Here is a 26917-nt window from a genome sequence, read left to right as displayed (position 1 = left end):
TTTGTAAAGCAATAGTAGAAAGAATGAGCTGAACCTCCAATTAAAAACTCCCCAACAGACTGCTTATCCCATATAATACAAGAGTGTTCCTTATGTAAAATGAAAGATTATGGAAATGAAATTTTGGTTAATAAATGGAAAAAAAATGGCAATTCAGCAAACATCTCAGTTGCATTAAATATTAATGAATTGGGTCAAAATTTCCAGTTAAACCCACAGCAGGTAAAAAAATAAAAATCAATTAAATTGATTTAGTTCAAGAAAACCTCAGTGACTTATGCATTTTGTAATTCTCACATCTCAGAATTAGGCATTTTCCTTTACTTCTCCCCAAACTGCCAGTATCCTCAGCATAGTTTATTCTTAGCACATGCACATTTTCCTTCAGTTTTGCTGAAGATGATGCTGACCCCTTCTTAAAAAGAAACACCTGAAGTGTTCAACTTCTCAATCAAAAAAAAAAGGGAAGTTCCCAGCGTAGTAAAACAATGGGAGCTGGCATGAGTGTTCAGTTCCCAGGGATATTGACAGGAAGTGAAACCTTCTCACATAAACAAAATGAGAATTAGACCACCCAGCTATTTCAGTTAAAAAAGAAAATCTCAGTTTTCTGGCAAACTAGGTCACAACTGCTCCAGGTACTAAAGCATGAAAAACACTCTCACAGAAGGATTAATCCCTTCCTGCACAGAAACTGCACCCCAGGATGGAACTGCAGAAGAGATGCTACTGAACTCCAATGCATTTCCTCATTACCATTTTCTGGAGTTCTTTTCTCCTGCAGTCTCATCCAGAGACCCTAGTGGTGTGTGCCTGTGAAGGAAGCTCTTAAGACAGGTGATACCTTTTCCATTCCTCCAAACTTACTGCCCAGAATACAGAATATTGCCAATATTTTGTCGAATTGAGAACTTCCAGCAACTTTTTAGGTCTCCTACTCCTGAGTGAGAGGAGAAAAGGAGGAACCAATGCCAATCCTTTCATTACTAACATACTATTTCTGAAAAACTGGGAAGCTCATGTAGGATGAGGAAGTGCAACCTTTCCTATTTTTGGAAACACACCCCCTTCTCTGAAAGCTGGCATTAAATAGTAATTCTTGTGTTATTTCTCTAAAGTCACTGCATTTCAGAGACAACATCCTCTAAAAACACTATCCCCAAGCTGCTCTTTCTGACCCCCTCACCTTTCTTGCCATGATGAGGCCAGAGGGTTTGTGGGACACTTTGAAGACCACACCACCATTCCCTGCTCCCAGCTCACTGATCTTCTCAAAGTCATCATCCTTCAGCTCCCCAACCTTCTGTTTCTGGGTGAGGAATGCTTCCAGGCGCTTTCTCTGCTGCTCATCCAGCTCCAGCTCCTCCAGCTTCTTCTGAAGTGCTTCCAAGTTTGTCCTGCACAAGAAAGAAGCACAGGATTGAGCAGTGCAGTGAAGGGAAGAGTGAGGGAGCAGAGGTCAGACTTAAATCACTCCATTCTTGCACCTGCATTGTTATTTAGAAGGACCCAACCTGCACAGTCACACCCAGATGTGCTATTGAACTCTGATTTCAGTAAACTGTGTTTTATCCCAGATAAAACAGTGACAAACAGTGATACCAGCTTCCCCATCTGTGAGGTCGTGCCCAAATCCAGGCATGTTGAGTTTCTCCACCTCCAGGAGTGGCTTCATGACTCTGCATTTCTGCTCAGAGAGAGCTCCTGAATCACAGCACAGCACTCCATGCTATTTTTAGTTGTATGTTTTCAAGGTTGTGTTGTAATTTCCTACAGAGTTTGCCTAAATATTTTATTGACTGATTTGTACAGGACCAACAATTCATTCAGAAGTTTCTTATTTAGGTATCAGTAAAAAGTCATCAAGCCCAGCCAAACACACATTCAAAACACAGTCACTGGAAATGGGAAAGTTTTTAAGCTTACTTTTAATTTTGTTTAAGGACACATCTGATGGAAACCTCATTTTAACATCTTTAATCAACACAAAAAACAAAACTTTATAAAGGAGTTAAGTTTGGAACTACAGACACAAGTTCAGTTTTCCAGGAACATTTTAACAACTTCAGTTCCTATGCCAACATTTCATTCCAATATGACAACTTAAAGCCTCCTTTAAAATTTCCTGCTTCCAACTGCAACAATAAGTTGCTGCAAGAGTAAATATTTAACAGCAAATACCTGTTTTGCTTCACCAAATTTAATGCAATGTTCTCATGGAATAGAGTCTTGCTAGGATGAAGAATTTGAGGAAGAGAATCTATTTCTTCAGAAGTATGAAGAACAGAACTACTTTCCATTAAAAAACCTAAATTTCACCAATAATCAAAACTATTTCTATTCATGACTTCATAAAATGTTCACTTTGAAAATATGTTGTACAAAGGGACATCCTCACACCTAGTGAGGAGCTGAGAGGGTGCATGGCTGCTATCATAACTGTCTCTATCTTACCTTAAAAATGAAGTATCTGCACCAAAACAAAATATTTTTTATGCTATCTTTTAAAGAGAAACATCATTTCTGTCCTCAAACCATGTTTTATACCTGTATAATCACACACTAATAATCCTGGAGTATCCCCACTGAAAAATTCCCCATGTGGCTTACAAGAACATCCAAGCTCATCTGTTTTACTGACTCTGTTTTACAGATGAATCATTAAGAAAGAAACACATTTGTTTTAATTCAGAAATGTAAAACTGAATGATTAATCACTGGATTATTTTTTCCCTATCAAATGCACCCAGTGAAGCAAACAAATTCCAGGCTGAAGTCAAAGTGAGGTGTGTCTTTCCCAGAATATGCCTGAACCAGCTTTTCTTACACTTTGAGCACATGAGAAAAGCTGAGGCAAAGTTAAGCACCCTTTACTTTCCTGCAATAAACTCCAGAGCAAGTCCAGGACACAAAGTCCATGTTTTACCCTGGAAAATTACTGTTGTGAGAAGACAGAACTCAAGTCTTCATTATCATTTACAAGCTTTGAGAAGAATCTTGCTGTCATTTTAAGGATTTCTGAATAAGGCAGGGCTGTCCATTTGGAATTAAAAAAAGACCAAAACAACAAACCAGAGACACAGAAACAGGATGCAACAAGGCTTTCCTTGCTGTGCTTTGAAGAAAACAACTATTCAGTTTTTCTCTCAGGCAGGAGGGGGTTTTTGGCTTTGGAGACAACACAGAGATGCTTGAGCACATGACTTGGAGCAGACAGACTGCTGGTGTGATGGAACAAACAACTGTCGTGCTGATGCTTTAGGAACAAAAAAATTTGCTAGGATAGCACTTATCACATCTATTTAGTCTAACGTTTGTCCGGATAAAGCTCTTTTTTTTTTTTAATAAGTTGCCTGTTTCAATCTAAATAAACTTGGCATTCACCTAAAATAGGCATTTGCTAGCTTGAAACTGTGAATTATTGCTGGGGTCCCTGCTTGAATGCAAGTCAGGAGATTCCAAAGGCTCTCACAGATGGGAAAGTATTGATCTCATTAATTGCAGCACCTCAGGTTTGTCCACCAAGTGTGGCCACCAGTAAAATCACCAGAATGTTCTGAGCTCTAATGGTAAAACCTTCATTACTTGCAGTGATGAGCAATGAAGTTCTCAGATTTTCAGGACCAATTCTCTAACTGTAAAGTGAATTAATCTGAAAGATATGAGCCCAACAAATGCATTGCCAAAATCACTATTCAGAGTGTAACTACCCACATCTCCAATTAGTTTTATGATAAGAATAGAACTATAATAACTGAATGTCAGGCATCAGGAAAGAACTGGGGTTTTTTTCATTCTGGTCCTTTGCTTGAAGGACTGGACATTAATCAATTTAAAATGCAGATAGGTAAATAGAAGGTGTATTTTTGTCATCAAAATTGGTGGCGTAAACTACTCAGCTTATTTCTAGGACTTTGGAAATTTCAGTTTTTAACTCCAACTACTGTAAGAATATTCCCCTGACTGGTGGCTGGGAATGTTACTGGACCCTCCCCACCTAAAAGCATCACAGCAAATTGCAAAGCACAGAGAAACAGGTGGAAAAGTAAATCATTACATAGGAAGCTTTACAAATTGAATAAAATCTGAACATACAGAAAACAGAAGAGGGAATACTTCAGACAATTCATCACCATCAGGCACCACGAAAATGTTCAGGAACTTTGGCAGCTAAAACAGCAACATGCTACTGTGCAACTGTCTGCCTCCAGGAGCACTGGTAGTTCCTTAATCTTATATAAAACTTTTATTCAGAGACAAAAATTCCTATTAAAATTCATCACCATTACCTGCTGCAGTCTTGGAGTTGTGTTTTTCCCTGTCAAGGCACCATGGCTTTGCCAGGGATCCATCAAAGCAGGAAATCATCAAATCAGCCCAGGGCTCCACGGTGCCAAGCACTAATCTAAAGCAATAGGTTATCATTTCATTTATTGCTAGCAGTGGGAAAGCCAAGCACACACTAAACTGCACCAGGGATGGGATCCAGCTCTCACAGGGTGATCCTTGGGATGAAGCCACGGGGAGGTCAGTGCTGCTTCCTCCACTGGTTAAAGAAACAGAGGAATCCCCCAGAACACCACCAGTGAACACCTTCCTACTGAGCTGGCAGAGGGACAAACCCCTGCCCAGCCAGCAGACAGCACCCTGCACTCAGTGCAGAGGCTGCACAGCTACTGACAGATCTCCCTCTTCCTGACTAAATGGAAAATTTAAAAAATACAAACTCAGGGCAAGTTTTGGGGGAACTGGTTGTTTCTTCCTCTCCTTCAAGTGCAGCACAAAGTACCAGGTGCCCTAAAGGAGGAATTCTCTCCACCCACATTTGATCAGGAAGGATCTTTCCTATTAACTCACATTGTTTCTTCCTTTCTGTGCTGAAGGAAGGGTTCTGACAGTGCAGCATCCCCCTGGCCACGTGGCACTTCTGTGACCTCCCAAGTTCAAAAAGAATGCAGAAAGAACTCAAACACAGCCCATCTTCCCCAAACAATGACCCCTGATGGGCGTGGAGGAACCTCATCTCTGTCCCTGTCTGAGACCTTGGGGAAACCATCCAGCCCTTCTGCTGCCACCTTGTGCAGGTAAGAAAGGTTTTCCAACCTTTCATAACATGGGAATGTGGGAGTTTTTCATACTCAGGGACACCTCACTCTGGACAAGCTCATCTGGGATCTTTAAATCCTCATCTCCCCCAGTCCCCCACCTTATGCCAAGGGCCAAAAGTGAATGCTTGGGTGGAAGAATCCTGGGTGGAAGAATCCTGTTCTTGCTTCCCAGACATGCACATGGTCCTATCCACAAATCCCTGGGCAGACAAGGTGTGTCACAAACACCATTCCACCACCAGAGCACTTTCTGAGCCCATCCCACTGGTCCTCTAGGGGCTGGCTGGAGATTATTTTCATATTTTCTTTTTGAACATCCAGCCCCCCATGATTTATGCACACTAAAGGAGTGCACACACAGCTGGGCACTGCAGGGACAGAGCAGTGAGTTAGGGGACAAGGAGCAAACCTGAATTTTCTATGTGGAGGTTGGGCAGGGAAGAGTCACAGATTGTGCAGAGAGAGCACTCAGCACCCAGAGATGGACAGAAGGCAAGGGGAGATTCTCAGTTCCTGGTTTTTTGGACACCTCAGCATTGAGGAAAGCACTCCTGGAGGAGATGCATGAACATTTTAGAACACACTTGTTCTCCTGGAAGCAGGAAGACAAATGCTGCTTCTAGTCTGCTAGCACATAATGGCATAACAAAAACCAGAAAATAAGTCCTTAATTAATACTAGTACTCCAAATCCCTGGGAGCTTTTTTTTCTAATTCATGGTAGTGCTAAGTTAATCATACACTCAACCCTAAAGGCTACAGTAAAGTTGTTACTCAACTCTAAATTCTACTTCAGAGAGAGAAGAAAAAAAACGTGGCAGGGGAAAAAGAAAAAAAAAAATCTGAGAGTCTTCACCAGTAATTTGTCAAATATCTGTTCAAAGGCATTACTATCAGTGCTGCAAGCTGAACAATTAGCATGAGTGAAAGCATCAAGAAGTACTTTCACTTTCAGATCTCCTGTCGCATGAGGATACAAAGCTTGGGGGTTGTTTTCCAGAACAGTGACATTAATGCTTTCCCCAAGCCCACACAACTGTCAATTTGGAGAAGGAAGTAGGCAGTTCACTACATAATTTCCATGAACAACCTCAATCAGGGAGCTGAAATTAAGTGTTAGGAACATGAAGACATTCTGTGGTTTTGAGAAGACAGACTACTATGTTGTGTGACTCTGCCAAACCTGGGCAACAAGACAAATTCTTATTAAACTTTTCCTTTAACAAAGAGCAGTTCACAGAATAACATGGAAGATAAATGTAATTCTAGAAGTCTCCCAGCTTAGAGCACAGGTGTCTGTATGGGCTAACTGCAGTGCAGCCTCATAAAACTTGCAGTCAGAGCAACAACTCAAAAAAATCCAAATTCCCTATAAATGCAAAGGAGTCTGTTTTGGGAAAATACACTGGTTTTCAACCCTTGTTGATGTTCAATCCTTGCAATGTGTTAGAGGATCTTTAAAAATTTCCCTTGTACTTAGGTGGGATTTCTAGGTGAATTTACCACCTGAACATCACAGACTGGTTTCTTAAAGCTCATCTTGTCCCATCCCTGCCATGGGACACCTTCCACTATCCCAGGCTGCCCCAAGTCCTGTCCAACCTGGCCTTGGACACTTCCAGGGATCCAGAGGCAGCCACAGCTCCTGTGCCAGGGCCTCCCCACCCTCACAGTAAAGAATTTTCTCCCAATAACTAACATACCATCCACTTCCACATTGCAGTGACACTGCTTGGCATGGAGTGAAGTTTAATACTGCCAGAAAAAAAAATCCAGTAAGAGGCAGACATTTGATTCAAATCTATTTCTCAGTAAAAAGCATGCAAAACAAAACTATTAGAAAAGCATTGCTCTGTCCAAAAGAGTATCCTGCTACCCTAATTTAATGTAAATTCTCATCTTTCTAAGGCTGAAAGGCATGAGTTTTGAAGAAGAAAACAGACAACACAACTTCAAATCTCCTGTTGAGTCTCCAACCAGCTGGAGAGCTGAACTACCAAAACTCCCTCTGGGCTGAGCTGTTGGGGGGAATCTTTGCTTTAAGCCTCCTCCTCTTTCTCTTTACCCCCATCCCATTAAACATTGCATTTTCCTTACTAAGCCAAAGGCAGAGCTCACCAGGCAGAAAAGCCAGCAGGGGCACAGAGATTCCAGATTCCTGCCCTGCTGCCTCTTCCCACCAGATTTTTTGCAGCTGTTCCCATCTCTTGGTGTTCCAGCCCCTTATCCTGAGTGGCAGCAGGAGCTGCCAGCAAGGCTTAGGCACCCCTTTGGTATATTGAGTTAAACAATGCCACAGAGAGGGAGTTTGGGTTTTTTTCTGAGTTAAGAGGCTTCCTCAGGACTTACTGTACCATTGCATCAAAAATTTGCCCTAAATCAACTTTGTAATCTCAAGTTAAGAAATTCTACAGAAGCAGAAGTCCAAGCTCTCCATCTCCCTTTCATGTCTGTGCACCCCTGATTTTTCCAGCCAACACTACACATTATCAGGATAAAGGACCCACAGGGCAATGAAAACTTCCTTATGGACAGAAGAATGAAATTATTGATTGGATATTTAAAGCACAACACAGAGAATACACAGAATTATAAATTCTGATCATCAGCTGACACATTATTTACCCAAGGCTTGCATTTCCATTGTTTTATGTCTCTAAGTAGGAGTTAAATATAAAGACAAAAACAAAGGATGCACACATGCAGTAACAGTATCTTCCCAACTCTCCCATGTGGTAGCTACACAGCCTTTGAGGGACACTACAATAATAAAAGAGATGAAGTTACAGGATCAGTTTCCAAGGCCCCTGAACAGAATTGAGACTCCTCTGTGCAGAGCAGGGCAAACTCCATCCAAAGCCACAGTGATCACCCCAGGGACCAGGAAGAGAAACTGCCAGAAACTGTCTGAAAACAGACAAAAAACCCATAACTGGGATCCTGAGAAAGCCAGGGATGGAAGGTTTGCCTGTATTTCAAATGGGTGGATTGCATAACACTGAACATTTGTCAGCACAGCCATTTAGAAAAAGAAATTAATAACTTAATATATGAACCGAGTGTACCAATACATACAGAAATATTCACATATCTGTATCCAAAAAGAACATTTTTTTTTCCCCAAAAAGAATGTGTTCTGCAATCTGCTGACTCATCTTCCCACCACACTAAAATAAAAAAAAGTTCTGGAAAAGCACAGAACAATGCTGAGTTGTACAAAACCCTGCAAGAAAGGGAGAAGAGCTGCCAGGAAGTTTCAAGGGTTTGTTATAAAAACCCATAAGGAGGTTTTTAAGAAGATTCTTGTTCATTCAAACCATCCCACACTGTTGGAATATCTCCATCCTGGTGCTCAGGATGCAAAGTGAAATCATCTGCTCCTTTTGCATCCCCTGGTGTGGACTGCACTTGATGCTTCCCATTGCTGGATCCAGGTGGAGATCCCATCCTGAGCTGCCAGCAAGGAGAAGTTCTGCTGGAATTCACCTTTCTCCTGCTCACACAGGACTCAGGATGACAAAGGCACCTCACATACATTTGCCAAGAGATGCTGGGCACTGAATGAGCCATTCCCAGCCCTGTTCCAAAGTGTAACCCCGATTTTGTCTGAGAGACACCAAGCACATGTCAAAGCAGGAGTCATCTGATTGCTAATTTCTAGTGATTAGAAAAAAAAAATCCACTGCTTCATCAAAAAAAAAAATTAGGAAGACTTCAGAAGAAAGAACATGATTCCCCAAAAATTCCCCCAAAATTCAGTTTTGCCAGCAAACATTTCTTCCTCCAAGAGACATTCTTGTGTTTTGGCAGTGGAATTTGCACAGTCCAGTCAAGCCCCAGGCAATGGTGGGAGAACAAATGCAGCTGTAAAAAAGGTAACACAAGCAAAAAGGGGGAGGAGCTTTTTTACTGGAAAATTCATTACTTAGTAATTGAAAAGGAACAAACTACCTAAAGGTGAGATGGAAAGGTTTATCAGACCTCACAGAAAATTCCTTCCTTAGCTCATTTCAGAATGTTTCACCTGTATACAGTGAAATAAAAACCGCCTGGTGCATTTCCTGCCTCAGGTAAATTCCCCACAGTTCTCGTGTTTGGGTTTTTTTAAGTTAGTGCAAACACAAAACCCCTTTTTCCAGGTTAACAGCAGCAGCACTGTCGTTATAGCAATAAATAGTTGGGTTTATCCAGACCCTCTCAAACCTTTTTTTGGCTGTGAGATAACACTGGAAGGTCTTGCAGGTGATTTGTTCCTCTTGAGACAGAGACCTGAGACTACCCAAATAAAATATGTGCTACTCAGGAACTGCTGTAATTTCTGAATTCCAGCATCTCCCTGTGCTCTGTCACTCGACCTTGCCAAGGCAGGAGGGGATGGTCTCATTCTTTCCCAAGCCACTCATTCCCAAGTAACCCATTAATAAATTAACTAAAAATACTGCATGTAACCCAAGTAACCCATTAATAAATTAACTAAAAACACTGCATGTTTTCAGTAGGATTATTTTCCTGGCTAAGCTGACCCTGTGGCTGGTGGACAGAGCTCTGAAAACTCCTCAGGGCTCCTCTGGTGGTTCTGAGTTCTCAGCCAGACACAGGCACAGGCAGGAGAGGAAAGACTTCTGCAGAAGGAGCAGGATCTTGCACAAGCTCTGTTGTGAAATCACACCTCAGTGACCGTCTGCAGACTCAGGATAAAGGACAAGAACAGCAGCTGGATCCATCAGCACAGCTGCACTTCCCTCACCACTTATCCTCCTCACATTTCCTCAGCAATGTTTATTTTTACACCCAGTTTTTAACTCCTCTAAATCAATTTAAGCTTTTGGAAAAAAAAGACACCTCATACAAAATAAAGTATTCCTCCATGACCATCATTATGTTTAAATCTGACTGTCAGACATAACAAGACAGTATTAAAATGTCTTAAAATCCTTCCTACACCCTTAATTGTCAACAAAAAGCTGCCCACAGCCAGCAAGAGCTGCACAGGTCAATGTGCCCCTTGCATTAATTTCTGTGCTAGTGATGTACACTCACATAATTTTTTTCAGCACAAGCCCGTGAGGTGCTGCAGGCTCTGACTTTTCATTATTTTATTATAACAGATCACATGTTCTATTAGTGTACTTAAGTAACATTAAAATGGTATTTCTAATTCAGTGAAGGACTATGCCAAGCTCAAGCACATTAAAAGAGAAAGCTGTGCATGAGTATATTTTAATTTAAAATGCACTCTCTCATATCACATGTATTTGGAAGCTTGATTAATCCTTCATTAGTAGAGGATTAAAGAAAAGTTTCTCTTTTTTTTTAATATTTACAAGCTTGCAGTAATTCTACATGCATATTGAATACAACTGCAATCCAACCAGATCAGTCATAAAATTCCAGGGTCTAATCTTCCAGAACACTGCACACAGGCAAAAAAAAAGCTCCCCTGAAGCCCAAGGAACTCCAAAGGAAAAAAAAAAAAAACCCACAAATAAAAAATCCCCCCCGAAGCAAGGCAGAAATGACCCTGCAAGCATTAAAGTGAAGAACTCTGTGAAAATCTTCCTTTCCTTTTATCTAACCTCACATCTAAGAAAACTGATAAAAAAATCTACTCCAAGAAGGACAAATCCTCTTGGAACAGGCTCCACAGTGGAAGCTCAAAAGCTCAAAAACCCAAACCCAAAGCCCCACAACCCCATCCCTGGGATGGGACACAGCCTGCCCTTCTACTCCTCAAAAACTCAAACTGAAGCTCCCTTGAGAAAGATACTGAAAAAGGAAGCACAATAAGTATGCAATTGTTTACTCTGAAAATTGTAATATATTTTGAAGTGCAAACCAATTCTGCACAATCCCCAAACTTTTCTTTGCCAGGCAAACACAGGGAGTTGCACCAGCCATTCAGGAACTTCCTTAAATGCAATTTAACCAGAATAAACAGCAACAACAAGAAAGGGCTGATTAATTAATACTCAAACTATGACTGGAATTCGCAGTCACCCATTTTTACAAAATTACTCTCTGGCTTGAACAGTTCTAAGGCACAGATTTACTACAATTAAGGCTCTAAAAGGAGAAAACCCCAAAAAACCACATTGTGCCTGATGACTTTGTTCTACTCACAGTTTGCTTTGGATTTTCTTTCTTTTTTAAAAAGAAATACAGTTCCTAAGGTGGTAAAAACCTATGGGCAGCATCTTAAATCCCTCTCAAGAGGCCACTTCTTTTCAGCACATCAGAGAAGATGCAAATTCTGTTGTCTACTCTTTTTTGCTCTCATTTTTATCTAATTAAACACAAACCTCCTATAGTAGCTGATACTTTACATCTGAGATTTGCAGAGGTCACAGCTCAGGCTTGATTTGGAAGACACCAGTTGTTGTTAAAACACATTCATAGTTATATTTTGAAAAGAAAAAAAATACGCCTCAATCCCATCATGTCAAAGCTCATAAATTCAGTGGCACTCAATTTTTAAAAAGAATTGTTTTCATTTTTGTATTTAATCAAATCTCAGGCACTTTTGGAAGGTTTATGTTTTAACACCAGAGCTGAGAAAGTTGTTCAGATTTACTGAGACAAGGTAAAAACAAGAATAGTTAGTTTGACTCTTCTCTCTGACTTTTTTTATTTTTTTATTTTAAAGATGCAATTAAAGAACTTCATGAAGTACCTTTCTTTTCATGTAAACCAAAAACTTTTTCTGATCCTGAAAGCTGCATTATCTTAAAACCTATTTTTTTTCCTACTTCGTGTTCTGAGGCTGGGTTGGCTCTAGAGAAACAAAAATTGGATGAAAACTGTCAGATATTCAAAGCAACGGGGAGTCAGAAGTTTGAAAGGAATGTAAATCCATACATTGGAGATTTGTTCTTGTTTCTTTTGGCTATTAAGACACTAAACTACCCCAGAACACTCAGCCTGAACAGTTTTCCTTCCATTAATTTTCATTCAGGTTTGCTCAGTTGAGTTTTTTCCCTTTCTCTGCAGAAGCTTTGCACAATTATATCTGTGCAGCTCCAAAAAAATGAAATTAAATCTACAGCTGGGCAGTGTCATCTCGGTTTCAGCCTGAGGAGCTGAGGCAGCTCCAGCAGCAGAAAGGTTCAGCCCTCGCCCTGCAACCGCAACTCCGCAGGAAGGGTCAAAAACAGAAGTGAAGCTCAGGGCACAGGAAAACCTTTCATGAAATTGTCTCCATTGTCCAACCGGGCAGAGATAGGGATTGGGAAGGCGCTTGAGAAAAATTCGTACAGGATGTTGTGGTTAAGTAATTGCTACGAGTAACAAAATCTGCTGTTGGAGAGAAACATTGTGAAATTTTCATTTGAGTATTTGGGATACATGTATTTAAATTCTAAGTGCACCTACTCCTCTTTATACTACCTTCCCAGGAAAAATAAAAAAGGGGTAAAAGAGAGAAAAAGAAAGGAAAAAAGAGAAAATAATCATGCACATGAGACCCAGGCCTCCTGTATACTCTCTTAAAGCCCCACACCATGTGCTGGAAGCTTTCCCTTGCTCCAGTCAATGAGCTCCCATCACCAAATAAGGATGAAGACAGAGGACAGGACACAAATGCAAAGCAGGACATCCTGAATCATCCAGCCCCTTCTTTCATTTCCTCCCTTTCTGCCAGGAAGTCACGGTGTCAGAAGTGCTCATTCCTAAAAGCATTAATGAAGTTACAGAACCTTCCCCCTCTGACAGGGAGAAAGTCTCAGGATTCCAGCGCTCAGTTCCCCACAGCCCGTGCACATCCGTTGGGGCTGGTGCCAAAATCGCCTCGGGGCCTAAATAACTTCCTTCCTTCTGGATGATGGGTCCTTGGTGCACTCACAGCCAGGAATTTCATCGCCTCGCTCGGAATCTTCCTTTCTGCTTTGCCAAGTCACTGGAGCTCCTCCCGCGCTCCGCGCTCTCTGGAGAGCAGGGAGGCACTTGCAGAAGGACAGGTTTGTGTATGTAACGAGGGACTGGAGCCTCACATAGCCAAAATTCCATGAGAGCAGGCTCGGGGCTCTAGCAAGTGTTAATATGGCAGTGCAGGGATGCACGGCATACTTGGAACGCCTGGCGATGCACGACAGCCTCACAAACACCTGACTGAGGAACACAGGCAGTGACCAAAGGGGGAAAAAAACCAGAGCAGGAGAGGAGAGGAAAATAAACAACCTTACAGATTAAGGAAATGAAAAACAAAACTGCTTTCAAATCAATTCCACAAACACTTCCAAGTTCTGATGCAAATGTTCTTTGCTATTTGAAATCTTTCACAATGAGGGCTTAAAATTAGCAGGATGAGGGGATATTTCCATGATTAATTAATCCTGGCTGTATATAGGACAACTGGTTGCTGAATTTACTTTCACTAAGCTACTTCTTTTAAAAATACTGGACACCTTTAAGCCTGGCAAAAGCTGGGTATAAGGTCCTGTGTGACACAATCAGAAGTCTGGGGGACACACAACAAACCCCCAGCCAAATCAACACACAGAGCAGAAAATGAAGCAAGGCAGTTCATCAGTGCAGAAGACTCTGCACTCCCAGGAGTCTCCAAAGGCTTCCAACAAGTAAATGAGTACCATACATGTAAAAGCAATTTAAAATTAATGACACTTCTTGAGGGAAGAGATACGATATTAAGTATATTGGGAGCGAGGTGATTTACATCAGGTACTACAAGCAGCAAGTGATTGGTGTATCAGATTTATTCTGTAGAACAAGACTAAAATGCAAAGAGATCCCTGAAGATTAAATCAACATATTCCCAATTGCCTTGAGAAAATCGACTGGAAAATGCTACCCAAGCAAATATAAAAACACAGTATTTTCTCCCCTGTCAATCCAGAACAAAAGCTCTGTAATATTCAAATCATAATGCTTAGATACAATCAGTAACTCCTGCCAAAGAACAGTTTTTAAACAGCTCATGGCTCAGTTAATCATCAAAAGAGTTTGCTAGAAATGTCACAGCTGGAGCTGCTAGATGCTAAATTTTTTATTTTTCGGGAGGTATTTGCTTGGTTTCAAGGTTACATCTCTTTTGCGGTTGATTTGGTTTTGGTTGTTTGATTTATTTTTTTTTTTAAGATGTTTGAGTGGTTAAAGGAGACCTGAGCCTGTGTGAAAAAGTGGCACTGGTGAATACAGAGCACTTTAAAGCCCAAGACTCGCAAGGCTGCCTCACATCCTCTGTGTCACCGTGGTACAGCAGCTCACTTTTCATCTCCCAGAAGGACCGAACTGACCATACAGGGGCAGGAATCTGCTCCTCCAAGACACACCTTTGTTTCAAGGCTCACTGGAGGGCTAGCCCGACGCCACTGTCTAAAAATCAAGGTGTGAACAGTGATCCGTGAACCTCAAATGAAAACCTTATGTAGCATTTCATCACTTCGAGGTGCTGGTGTGGTGTCTGCCTGACCAAGGCCACCCTGCCCACCCACATCCGTGAGAAACGTGCAGCAGAAGCTTCATCAGCAACATGCAACCATCCAATATTCAGTGTTTTTTTCCCCAGAAGTGTCCCCGTGATTAGCTCAGCCCTTCCCACATTTACAGTGTCATGTTTGTGTTGCACACAGAGGAGCTCCGAAGCTGTTCCTCCACACACGCTCCCCGCCGTACCCAGCACAACATGTCAATTAGTGAAAAAGAGATTTGCTCAAACTAACGATTGTTTGGGTTAAAGCCAAGGACGAGGCAAAACAAAACAAAACAAAACACCTTCACTACAAATCTGCGGGTTCCAGTATAAATTCTCCCACACACACGTTTATGAAATATGCCATGGGAAACGTGTAATTTGGCATTACTAGATAATTATATAAGCTAAGCACCCAGCAGACACCATTACGGACTAGGAGAAAGGAGTTATACAAGTTTCCCCCTATTTTTTCACCAGGATTTCTTCTCCCCTCGAGGATGTGACAGAAGTTTGTTTATCGCCCAAGGCAGCATCCCCTTACTCGGCGGAGGAGACTCCGATACCGCCCAGCCCGGGGTACCCGGGGCGCCGCCCGCGGTGCTGGCGGCAGCCGGGCCGGGTGCGGGGCAGGACGGGCTGGGGAGCACCGCACCCGCGGACAGCGCCCGGCCCGGGCCGGCCCGCACCGCCACCGCCCGCACTCACTCTGCGGAGCTGGTCCCGTTTACTGCGGATCCATCCGGAGCGGGGTTCAGCTGGATCGGCCCGGGCTTCTTCTTCGGCATCTTCGCCCGCACACGGCGCTCAGGGGAGCGGACGGAGCGGCCGCGGCCCCACTTCGGACAGGTCCGAGGGACTTCCTGCGGCGCGGCAAACTCGGCGGGGAGCTCCCCGGTGCGGCGGTGCCCCCGCGGGCTGAGGGGAGCTGGCCGTGAAGCTGCCGGACCCCGCTCCGAGCGCGGCGAGCGCTCCGAGCTCCGGCGGGCACTGCCCGGGATCGGGATGTGCCCGGCCGGGACCGCGCCGGCGCGCGCCGCCCGCACCCGCCGCGCGCATGCGCGGGGAGCGCGCGCACGCGCACGGCGGGGAGCGAGGCCGCGGGGCAGAGCTGCCCTCAGAGCGGGGCTGCCTGTCCTCAGAGCGGGGCTGCCCCACGCTCAGGGGCCACAGCGGCAATTACCCTTCCCTGTCAGCGTGGGGAGGGTCTGGCACAGAGCAGTTGTGGTTGTCCCATCCCTGAGAGTGTCCAAGGCCAGGTTGGACGAGGCTTGGAGCACCCTTGGACAGTGGAAGGTGCTCCTGCCCATGGCATGGCGTGGAATGGGATGGGCTTTGGGGTCCCTTCCAACCCAACCTATTCTGTGATGACTTAAACAGAACCTTGCTTTAGCACCAACTTGCTTCCACAAATCGATAAAGGACAGGTTTTTTTAAAGAGCCTGCCACTTAAGGACGTGCTAGCTGCAGTATTTTTGTAAGCAGTGGGAGCAGAGGAGTCCCAGAGGAGAAGCAAGGCAGAGGCAGGACCGTGGTGTCCGGTGAGAGCTGGGCTGGGCAGCTGGGACAGCGCGGGGAAATCAGGCCAGGACTGCGGGGCTGTCACCAGCCAGGGCTGGCTCAGGGGCCACCGAGGCGCGTCACCCCTCGGGCAGCGCCCCTGGGTGGGGTCCCTGCTCCGCTGGGCTCTGCTGCGGTAGCAAAATTGCGTTGAGAGCAATTTATATCCTTTTTGTGGTCAGTAGAATTGTTCTTCCATGCCAGCTCTCTCTCCACTATGGAGAGTTGAAATGTAAAGATTCTGTTGCTTAGCTGTGGATCTTGCAGAGGGTTGAGGGGCAGGATATGGAATATTAAAGCACCCGGTGACCCTGTTTGGATAACCAAGCCAATCTGGACACACGTGTGCTGTTAACTATGCAGTTAACTATGACACATACATTAATCATATGATAAGATTAAGGAAATGAAAAGGAGTTCTGTGCATTTTGCTTCTATGAACAGAGTGGCAATACAGCCCTGCTGCTGAGATCTGTGAAGAACTTTGCTAAGTTTGAGTTGCTTTACACAACTAATTTCTCATTGTGTGAATCCAGCAGAAGTCAGCTGAAAACTCCTTTAAGGCCTGTAGGAGTTACACAGTGAGAAGGGCTTGTGGGTTTCTTCTGATTCCTGACACAGCTGAGAAATTCTTTCCATTGCTGCTGTACATTTCTGTACCACACAGTGCTCCACCTGTCAACAAACTCCACACATCGAGCACAAAACTCTGCAGTTACTCATAATTTGGCTTAAGTGGTAAATGAAACCTCACAGACATTTTGAGCCAAGAAGTGAAGCAGCACCGAGGAACTCAGCACTAAGGTGGAGGTAGAGGCTTGGTACTGGTAAAAGAGTAAAAAACCAGTTTCTTTGGCACTTCTGTTTTTTCCTGAGTTTCCCAAATGATCTTTTTCATATACAAGACATGTGAATACACCACCTGAATGAATAACATCTTTCCAGCAGTGAACAGCTTTTATACTCCAATGAGTTGATTCAGACACAAAAAGAAGTGCAGATTTAATTCCATAACAAAATTTCTACTGTGAATACTTTGGATAAAGAACTAGCCTGAATTCTGTATGATTTAATTTTTTGTAGTTTGCAAAAGTACAATTATATTTTAATTGAAGTAATCATTAATGTTTTTATAGAAACTGAAATGATGAACAGAGTTCCCCATATATAATACAAAAATGCTGAGTAGTTCCTATATTTTTATTCATTTCTTAAGTAAAAAAAAAAAAAAAAAAAAAAAAAAAAAAAAATCATATCTTTGCCATGAAAGACATATTCCCTCCATCCAATTCCAGATATTGAGGGACAGCTCCCTCCTCTGGAGCCCTCTATCCTTGCACTGAGAACACTGGACTGCACAATTACTGATTTCATCAATCTCTTTTAAAATCCTTTTGACCAAAGCACAAAACCCAAAAATATATTGGATTGACTGCATCTAGAAATAAAATCACGGGCAAATGGATTGATGCCACTGCAGAAATAATTTCTGTACTGTTGTCTGTAAAACAAACAGGTTTAACTTCAAGGCATTTTTTACTAAAGAATTAAGTACATTTCCCCAACCAAAACAGAACACATGTTTTGGAAATTTGAATATTCTCCATGGAAGGAACTGTGTTTTGCTTTACAAACAGGTGTTTCTGGAGGTGAATCACAGAGGAAAAGATGAAGAAAAAATAAAGGTACTGTAAATTCAGCGAGAGGCTTCTGAGCGGGAAGACTTTCTGATTTATTGATTTCACCACTGCTTGGAAAAATAGAAACAATTTGTCTCTGTAAATAGAAGTGGAACAAAGAAGCTTGTCTTCATTACCACTTTTTTCCTCTTATAGAAACCAAAATTTTGCCTAATTTCTTGCATGAAAGGAAAACCTCAATTACTATATAGATCAATTGCTTCTAAATTAAGTCAACTTTTCAAACTCGATTGCCACATAGAGCTGCACATTTTACTGCCAAAACATGTGCACACAAACTTCTATTTGCAAGATTTAAAACTTCTTCATCTATTTAGTGGTTAGCAAAGCAAGTTAGGGAAATAATTAGTCCCATAAGGCAATGGAATTTAAGAAGTCTGGTTCAATTTTGAATAAAATTGGCCAAGAGGATCAAAAATTATTTGAAGGGAGCTGACAGAGAGCCTGATGGAGATCACAACCTGCCTTGCACCTTATTTTCCTCGAGAAACAGATTTAAAAGAGCACTGTGGATCACAGCACAATTTTAATGCTTTGTGATGTCCTAAAAGCTTAGAAATTAACTTTTAAGATGGCTGCATAATATCAAACTTAGATTAGATCAGCAAGGTATAAATGTAAATAAGTATAAATCACAAATAACTGAAATTTGCTTAATCCTTAAGATGTGACTTCCCACTAATGCAGCTACAAGTTGTGCTGAAGGTTTATGACATGAACAGCTTTGCCAACATAATATTTGAAGGTTTTTTTGCTGAGCAAATTCTTCTCCCTTAGGAATAAACCCCTTCAAGCGTGGAAGCAGGCAATTATCCATTTGACAGATTTGGTTTGCTGTATATTACGTGTAACAAAGCAGGAAATGAGACTGAAATATAAAATAAGGTGCTAATTTTCTGCAGTTTTTCTAATGAAATTACAGTAATCAAACAGAAACAAGCAGTAATATTTCCTTTTCACCTAAACGAGAAACCAGAAGTGTTTTCTAGAATAGAGGCAACCTGTGGGGGGTTTTTTGTTTGTTTTTTCCTGACTTATTATTTTAGCAGCATGTGGCTGGTTATTCATTTCCTGAGGAAAAACCAATAATCAATGCCTGCCAGCATTTGCTTTTTATTTAATTAGGAACATAGGACTGGAAAGAACCACCTAGGTCATCAAGTCCAGTTTCTAATTAAACACTCTTCAAAAATATTGATTAATCAAAGTTGCATAAATGTGGTGGGTTTTATAACCCTGTGTCCTCTGCAGAGATTGTAAGTGATCTCCTGCTTTTTTTTTGTTTGTAAGGATTTTTCAGTATAAAGAGTGATTATTATTTTCAAAACAAAGAACTCATCATGTAGATATTTGATTTTCACTAATTTTATATGACAATTATAATATTTTGTGCTGGAAATTAGCAGTGCTTGATCTATGATTATTATCAAATCTCTGTGTTAATTTTCATACTTCAGCTGCCTCTATCAATTATAGAAATTTACCATATCTAAAAAGATAAGATAAATTGATTCAGTGCTAAAAAATCCATTAGTGTGTTCTCCCAATATTTAATATATTCTTGACTATAAATGATGCTACAGCAATTGGGAATGCACATTTTAAGCATTAACTGTTAAAATAATTTTAACCAGAAAGTAACTGCGATTGATTTTGTCGTACTAGAAGGAATACATTAAATTACCAGAAACATTGTATGTCAAACTTGAATTTATAGAGGAATAAGGGAAAACCAATTCCTTTAATGGATTAATATTTTACATTAATTTATGTAGTTTTGTTTAAACAAGGAGACTATAACTTAAGTCAGATACACTTCTATGGATTGAGCTGTAAAAATATGAGAACAATTTACATCTCCAGCTGCATTGGAGACAGGAGCCTGGAGCCTCTCCTGTTGTCCCTGCAGCCCAAATCCTTTCATGGCATTTTCTGTGCACAGCTGCCAAACCTCTGAGAGCTCAGCATATTTATTGCAGCCTGGACAACTGCAAACTGTTCAGTTTTAAATTCCCAGAAGGTTCTGTCTGGAGAAAAGCTCAGGATCGCTCGCTGTCCTGCTCCTTTCCTCTGAGCCAGGGTGGGAATCCCTGACCTGGACTGGGAATAGTGTGGGCACAGGAGCCTGGCAGCTGGGGAGGAACTGCTTGAGTCCTGTGAAGGACATTGAGTGTTTCCAGGGAAGGGAACGGAGCTGGGGAGGGGCTGGAGCAGCTCGGGGGGCTCAGCCTGGAGAAAAGGAGGCTCAGGGGGAACCCTGTGGCTCTGCACCACTCCCTGACAGGAGGGGCAGTGAGGGGAGGTCGGGCTCTGCTCCCAGGGAACAGGGACAGGATGAGGACAGTCCTAAGCTGCACCAGGGAGGCTTGGGTTGGACACCAGCAGGAATTTCCTCACAGGAATGGTGGTCAGGCATTGGAAAGGGCTGTCCAGGGAGGTTTGGAGCCCCCATCCCTGGAGTCTGAGGAATTCCTGCACGTGGCACTCAGTGCTCTGGGCTGGGGACATGGTGGGGATCAGTCCCAGGTTGTACTCGATGGTCTTGGCTTCTCCAGCCTCAGGGATCCTGTGATTTGGTGAAGTGACAGTGGCTCAACAGAGACTATTTTAAATGCCATTCCTGGAGGTGATTCATCGTGGGGCTTTGCAACATTGGATATTTCAAATTAAACACTCATCCTCAGCACGTTTTCCCTGACAAGGTGACACTACAGGTGACTGGAGGTGCTGGTGGGTGATACACTGGACATGTCCCAGAAAGCCAAGTGTATCCTGGGCTGATCCACAGGGAAGGTAGCAGAAAAGGGTGAATTCTGCCACTCTGTCCTGCTCAGGTGAGACCCCACCTGCAGAGCTGCCCCAGCCTTGGGGCCCAGCACAGGAAGGAGGGTGAGTCCAGAGGAGGCACCAGGATGATCAAGGGGATGGAGCACGTCTCCATAGGGAAAGGCTAAGAGAACAGGGATTATTCAGCCTGGAGAAGCTTTGGGGTGACTTAACTGTGGCCTTCCAGGTCATGAGGGGACCTTACAGCAAGGATGGAGAGGGACTACTTGCAAAGCACTGGAGAGACAAGGAGGAATGGCTTCAAACTGACAGAGTTGGTTTAGATGGGATATTAGGATGGAATTCCTCCTTGGCACAGGCTGCCCAGAGCAGCGGTCCCATCCCTGGAAGTGTCCAAAGCCAGGCTGAACGGGAATGGAGAAAGCTGGGATAGGGGAAGGTGTCCCTGACGACAGCGGGGGGTTGGAATGAGAATGAGAGGATCTGTGATGTCCCTTCCCACGCTGAGCATTCCCGGACTCCACAGCCCTGGGATCGCCTCAGGCGCCCCGCCCGCTGCGTTTTGGCGCCAAAACCCCCGAGCCGCGGCGTTCGGGAGCTCGCGAGACTCGCGGCTCTCGCGGGACTCGGCGCGCGGGGCTGGCCCGGGCCCCTCAGGCGGGCCCGCGCTCCCTCACGGCCGCAGCCGCCCGGGAACGCGCTCGGGAGCTGAGCCTGTCCTGACGGCGGCGTGCCCAGCCCCGCTCCGGCCCGCGGCTCCGGGATCGCCTTCGCTTGAGGAGCCGGGAAAGGGGAATCCTCCTCCGGAGCGCCTTTGGAAGCGGGTGAGCTGTACATATGGGGAATTGCCTCTCCACCCCCGAAGGATTTGGTCAGGGACGTGAGTGATACGCGGCTCCATGGATAAGCACTGTGGTCAGGGATCTGCTTATTTTGGTTAATTCCTGCTGCTCACAAGTAACTTTGACGAGTTGAAACATCGCAAACCCTTGCTCAGCAAAGCTGGGTTGTGTCGTGCTCTATGTAGTATCTGCTGTTTAATTTGTGTGATGATCTGGTTGGCAGATCTTTTCCTGAAAAAGCTGTAAATATTGTATATAAGTGATGTTTGTCTGCTTCTGTGGCAGCCTCGCTGCTTCTCTTTAAATGCTTTTGTTTTTTTCTGCAGGAAGGGAAAAAGGCTTCTTTGTGGCAATGCTAGATCCTTTGGAAAACAACTTGTTTGATCTTCCTGATTATGAGAACACAGAAGACGAAACATTCCCACCTCTTCCACCTCCTGCCTCTCCAGGAAGAGACGATGCAGAATGGGCTCAGGCTAATGGAGGTGAGCACCCAGTACCCCTAAAAATCCCATTTTAATGCTGTGCAATCGAAAACAGTGGTGTTTGGCTTCAGTGCATAAAAATAGGCAGAAAACAAACTGTAAATTTAAATCGTTAATCATGCAATGCTTCCCAGCTTGTGGGAAAAGTTTATTTTTGTAGATTCTGTGAGAATATGTGCACAAAGGAATCTTTATAAAACTCAAGCTCTTCTGACAAAATGTTGCTACAAATAATTATACAGCAGTGATTTATAGTTACTCTATGACTTGGCTTTTAGAAGAGATAAGAATGTTGGATGTACTCTCAGTGCACTTATTAGAAATACAAGTAGAAACTTAAGATGTACACAATACAGTCCTAGATGATGGCAATTTCTTTGAATACTTAAGTGATGCTATTTGCTTCCCCAGATCCAGATGGAAACCAGCAGTCCCAAACAAAGGATTCTGCTGTAACCACACAGAAAGCAGTTAAAAGACCGTGGCCTAGATTAGATGCCCAGAGGTAACTTTATACAGAATATTTATTTGTGTTCTGAGTTTGGTGTGAGTAAAACTCACCAAACTGGTGTGAGTTCTTTATAGTCAACAGAAAATCCAAGCTTTAGGCTGTTTTAAGTAACATGAGAGTTTTTTATTGTTTTTTTTTTTTTTTTTACTTGTTAATTGAAAGAAGAAAGTGGGTTTCAAATAATCCCTATTTCCTATTCCCAGGTTAATTTCAGAAAGAGGGCTCCCAGCTCTGAGACACATGTTTGACAACGTGAAATTCAAGGGTAAAGGGCATGAGGTAAGACCTAGTGAGCTTTGGTTTTGTTTCCTGGGAGGTTAATGTAGATTTGGTGGAGTGTTTCCCATCTGATTTGGGGAGAATTGATAGTACTCTGGTTAGCCAGCTTCCAGCAGTGTCTGAACAAACCCTGATGGTCTTTGGAGCTGCAAATTTTAAAACAAACATTAGATGCTTTCAAAAAATCCATCTTTTAATCATAATTTTTTTTTTCCTCAACTCTAAAAATAAAATATCACTTCTGTGACTCTTGTATTGTCCAAACAAGCAGGTTTTGAATCCCAAGGCTTTTAAAAGAAGTGTGACATACCACTTGAGCAAAGAGAAAGCAGGACTTTCTCTACAAGCTTTCTTATTGTTTTGGGTGTGCTTAAACATGCAGAGCTTATTTGCCTTTACATGTCATTATAGAGTTGGTTGTAGACAGGGGAGGGTGAGTCTCTTCTCTCAAGTAACAAACAATAGGAAAAGAGGAAACAGCCTTAAGTTGGGCCAGGGAGGTTTAGATTGGTTATTAGGGAAGATTTCTTCACCAAGAGTGTTGTCCATCCCTGGGCAGCCTGTGCTGTGGAGTCACCATCCCCAGAGGGATTTAAAAGACATTTAGATGTGACACTTGGGGACATGTTTTAGTGGTGGCCTTGGCAGTGCTGGTGGAGTGGTTGGACTCTGTGATCTTCAAGGACTTTTCCAACCCAAAGGATTCCATGATTCTCGTGGCACACTTACAAGGACACCTGTGCATCTCTGGTTTACAGAGAGCATCCATGGTGTAAATGCTCTCATTACCACTGGAGGCACAAAGGAACTGGGCAGTAGTGCTGAAAGGTGCAAAACCCTTTCCTAGATCAGCTTATTTTGATGTATCTGCATGCTAAGCATCAGGACCAATGGCAGCTGTGCCCCTGTAGATTTATTTCAGCCTGGGTTCAGCACTGGTTGTTTAAGGACAATGCTTCAGGACCTGCAGATGTTTTACAGGATATGCAGATGCTCCCCTGCACTTGTATCAGTGCTGTTCTCACAGCCTGAGATTACACTGACACTGCATTGTGGGAGGAGGAAGGAAAGGTTACACACATTTGTGCTGCTGACATTTTTCAGACACTGTCCAGCTGCAGGTGTTCCATGCTTTCCGGAATTACTGTCCTGTTTCCCTCTGCAGACTCCCTTCTCTGTCAGCTTTAGTAGCTGGGTGTTGTCTTTCCTGCTCTAGGCAGAGGACCTGAAGACACTGATACAACACATGGAGCACTGGGCTCACAGGCTGTTCCCAAAACTGCAGTTTGAGGATTTTATTGACAGAGTGGAGTCTTTGGGAAACAAAAAGGAAGTTCAGGTATGTATTTTTGCCAGTTCCTCTTCATGCTGTTTTGGATAGTGCAAGTGGTAGGTTTAGGGGATTAGTATGCAGCAGAAGAAGACTTAGGTTGTGCATACTGCTCTGAAGTATATTGTTATTCTCTAAATTTGGAGCTCTCTCTGCTATTTATATTTATATTTAGATACAACCTTTCTTTATTTGAAATAAGCCAGAGAATTGGCTTCAGCATTTTCAGGACATCTTGAACCACAGCAAATTGGTTAAGAGTGCTGGAACTGGTTGGGGTTTTGGGATTTGTTTGGTTGATGCTTAATGTTTGAACCTGCAAAAGAATACTGATAAGGAATTCAGCTTCTCCTGGCTGGGTGATAGATGAAGGACAGGGAAGATGATCCACAGCATTGAAGGTCTGTGTGTCAAATGGACATGAAGTAAAAGGGGTATTTTTTCACAGTAATGAAGTATAAAATGAAATTGCTGTGGTTTTCCCATCCTCCCAAAGTTGAACATTAAAGCTTGGTACAGATGAATTACCAGAGTTTTAATCTCCCACCTGCAGACCTGCCTCAAGCGGATTAGACTTGATCTTCCTATTTTACATGAAGACTACAAAAATAACGAAGGTATGTTCTCTGCTATTTGTTCAGTACTTCAGTGCTTGAGATGATTTACTTCCCTTCCTACTGACTAGCAGTGAATGATCATGGCAGGCTTTTCTAGTGTAGAAGAAATTGTTGAAAGGTCTCTGCTTTAAAACCAGGCTTCTGTGAGTCTTAGGATGACAAAACTGAACTTGTACTTGCACACGTGTGTAAAATTAAATAAAATAGTGTTGCCTGCTGAAAGGACATGAAAAATGGATTATGAACCAGCATCATTAGAAATATTCTTCCAAAAAAACCCTAGAACTGCAATTATTGAGCACACAGGTTTGTATTGCATTCTCACATGAGTGCAACAACTCTTAGATCCTATTAAAGCAGGAATCACAAACTCATTCTGATTATTCTCTGAGGAGTTGCAGTGTATTTGTGGTGTGGTGCCCTTCATAGGCAAAGTGCTGGATGGGAGCTCTGTTGTGTCTGTCAGTGCTGGCACAATTCCTCCTGCCAGGATCAAAACCCAGCACTTACTGAGGACATGAGTCAAGAATCTCTTTGAATCAGATAGAAATTAGACATAAACAGTTTTTTTAATTAAAGAGGAAATAGAGTTCACATGGTAGTTTGAAAGAAACTTCAGCAACTGAAAGGAGGGAATTTCATCGTAATTCCTAAGGACCTATGCGGAGCTTAGCATTTCTACTGTCAGTCTTTCTTGAGAGTATTATCTACCCATTGTCCCATTTATCTCCATGTGAACCTCGGCCTCCAGCCCAGCCAGTGCTTGGGAATGGCGTGTGGTGGAGGAGTTCATGAGTGGTAGCACTGGCCTGAGCTTTGGGGCGCCCTTGGGGCCATTGGTGACACGTGGCTGCCTTCACTGCCGCTGCATTGTGAGAAGTGCACTGCAGCCAGAAGCAGGCACGGACAGCAACTGAGTGGTTCCTGCCGACAGGGTCTGCAGAGCGATCAGATGTTCTGCGCGATGGTTCCACACACTGGGATTTAAATGCCCTGAGCTGCTCCTGAGCTCTGTGACTGAGGGCACTGCTGCAGCCTTCAGGGGAAAAACTGGGGTAGACATCTCACAGGGGTGAATTAAAAACTCAGCATGGGGTGTTGTATTAACAACCCAACCTTTTTGTCAGCTATGGGTTTTAAGTGTTGATTCTGCCCTTCCCCCTGTTCTGCCTCCTTTCTAAGCAGAAGAAGGGGAAAGCAATGGGCTGGATGCAGCTGCTGAAGATGCACATTCCCACGCTGGCAGTGCAGAAGACCTGAATTCCCTGCCTGGTGCCAGTCTGACGGAGGAGCAGCAGGAGCGGATGAAGAAGAACCGGCAGCTGGCCCTGGAGCGGAGGCAGGCACGGCTGCAGGGCCTCAGCCAGTCCCAGCACCAGGGTAAGGACCCCAATTTCAGTGGTGACAGTGAGGTAGCAGGGCCTGAGCTGCTGGGTCATGGCTCTGATGGCTTTCCTAGTAAGTGCTGGAATGTGCAACTCTCACATTTGAACAGTTTTCCTGTAGTCAAACTCGCTGGTGCTTGTACCAAGCTGTGATGTCTCTGGTGAAATGCAACTCAGCCTCTTCTTTCTGAGCTGCCTTTGCAGCTCATATAGACTGGGATTCTGGTGATGGAAACACCAGTTAAACACGGCAACAGTGTCTGCTCATGGTTTTTTTCTCAACAGAGCTCCCCAGTAGTTACTCAGAAGAGGAGTTTGGCTGCCCAGTTGCTCAGGATCCCACTGACCTTACTGAAGACACTCAGGTTCCTGCAGCCAAGGATGCTCCCACAGAAGATGGAGATGATGAATTGGAATGTGCCAGGGAAGAGCAGTAACTTCACACTGTGAATGCCTTTCTTGACCAAAAGACCCCCCTTCTCTAAGTACTGTCATTCTACTGAAACGTTGCTGCATCTTGGCACTCGAGAAGCTTAAGGGAAATCCTCCCCATGGCGTCATTGAAGGACAGAAATCTTCCCTGAAAGCTGCAGAGGAGCAGCTCCATGCACCAGGAAACAGAACAAGATTCTTCAGCTGCACTTGAACAATCTTTTCCACCTCCCAAAACGTTTTTTAGGAAATGAGCCTTTGGATCTACTTTGAATATAGGTTATAATTTATGTTAAACGGAATTAACTGGGATGTTGACTGATGAAGTTGCTATTAAAGCTGTGTTGTTTGGGGTTTTTTTAACAGGTCTTTTAACAGGGGTACTGGATTTATTTTTTTTTAACTGCTTATCCTACTTAAATATTTTTCATATAAAATGGAAGTTGTTAAGTTTCAGA

At 43.3% G+C, this 26917-nt stretch overlaps 2 protein-coding genes and 1 non-coding gene across 4 annotated transcripts in view; 2 read left to right on the top strand and 1 right to left on the bottom strand.

Annotated features, from left to right (window-relative positions):
• The window catches only part of MAP2K1 (mitogen-activated protein kinase kinase 1), a 32227-nt gene extending 16618 nt beyond the window's left edge, over nucleotides 1–15609 (bottom strand). The window contains exons 1-2 of the mRNA XM_056499995.1: nucleotides 15240–15609; nucleotides 1187–1397 (exon numbers count right to left, since the gene is read on the bottom strand). Coding sequence (XP_056355970.1) covers nucleotides 1187–1397; nucleotides 15240–15319 — 291 coding nt within the window. The 5' untranslated portion in view covers nucleotides 15320–15609. The remainder of the gene's footprint in view (nucleotides 1–1186; nucleotides 1398–15239) is intronic.
• A 5582-nt stretch (nucleotides 15610–21191) lies between these two features.
• Nucleotides 21192–26834, top strand: TIPIN (TIMELESS interacting protein). 2 transcript variants are annotated; one of them, XM_056499823.1, is made up of 8 exons: nucleotides 21192–21402; nucleotides 21747–21905; nucleotides 22317–22410; nucleotides 22620–22695; nucleotides 23912–24034; nucleotides 24579–24642; nucleotides 25828–26022; nucleotides 26313–26834. In XM_056499823.1, exons 2-8 carry the CDS (start codon nucleotides 21773–21775, stop codon nucleotides 26462–26464), a joined length of 837 nt encoding a protein of 278 aa, XP_056355798.1. In that variant the 5' UTR covers nucleotides 21192–21402; nucleotides 21747–21772; the 3' UTR covers nucleotides 26465–26834. The 2 variants fall into 2 exon arrangements, with proteins under 2 accessions (XP_056355798.1, XP_056355797.1); XM_056499822.1 differs by having other exon boundaries at nucleotides 25825–26022.
• On the top strand, nucleotides 25489–25621 carry LOC130257602 (small Cajal body-specific RNA 14). The gene has a single exon (XR_008841350.1). It is a non-coding gene; the product is annotated as a small Cajal body-specific RNA 14 (non-coding RNA).
• Nucleotides 26835–26917: the final 83 nt, after the last annotated feature.

The sequence above is a fragment of the Oenanthe melanoleuca genome, chromosome 10 (assembly GCF_029582105.1).
Source record: "Oenanthe melanoleuca isolate GR-GAL-2019-014 chromosome 10, OMel1.0, whole genome shotgun sequence".
Classification (NCBI taxonomy): domain Eukaryota; kingdom Metazoa; phylum Chordata; class Aves; order Passeriformes; family Muscicapidae; genus Oenanthe; species Oenanthe melanoleuca.
The sequence above is the reverse complement of the archived record's forward strand: the minus strand, read 5'-3'. Positions and strand labels throughout refer to the sequence as shown.

Coding starts and splice junctions, on each gene's coding strand:
- TIPIN (XM_056499822.1), top strand. CDS start 21,773: ATGCTAGATCCTTTGGAAAACAACTTGTTTGATCTTCCTGATTATGAG. Junction 21,906..22,316: donor ATGGGCTCAGGCTAATGGAG/GTGAGCACCCAG, acceptor TTGCTTCCCCAG/ATCCAGATGGAAACCAGCAG. Junction 22,696..23,911: donor TCAAGGGTAAAGGGCATGAG/GTAAGACCTAGT, acceptor TTCCTGCTCTAG/GCAGAGGACCTGAAGACACT.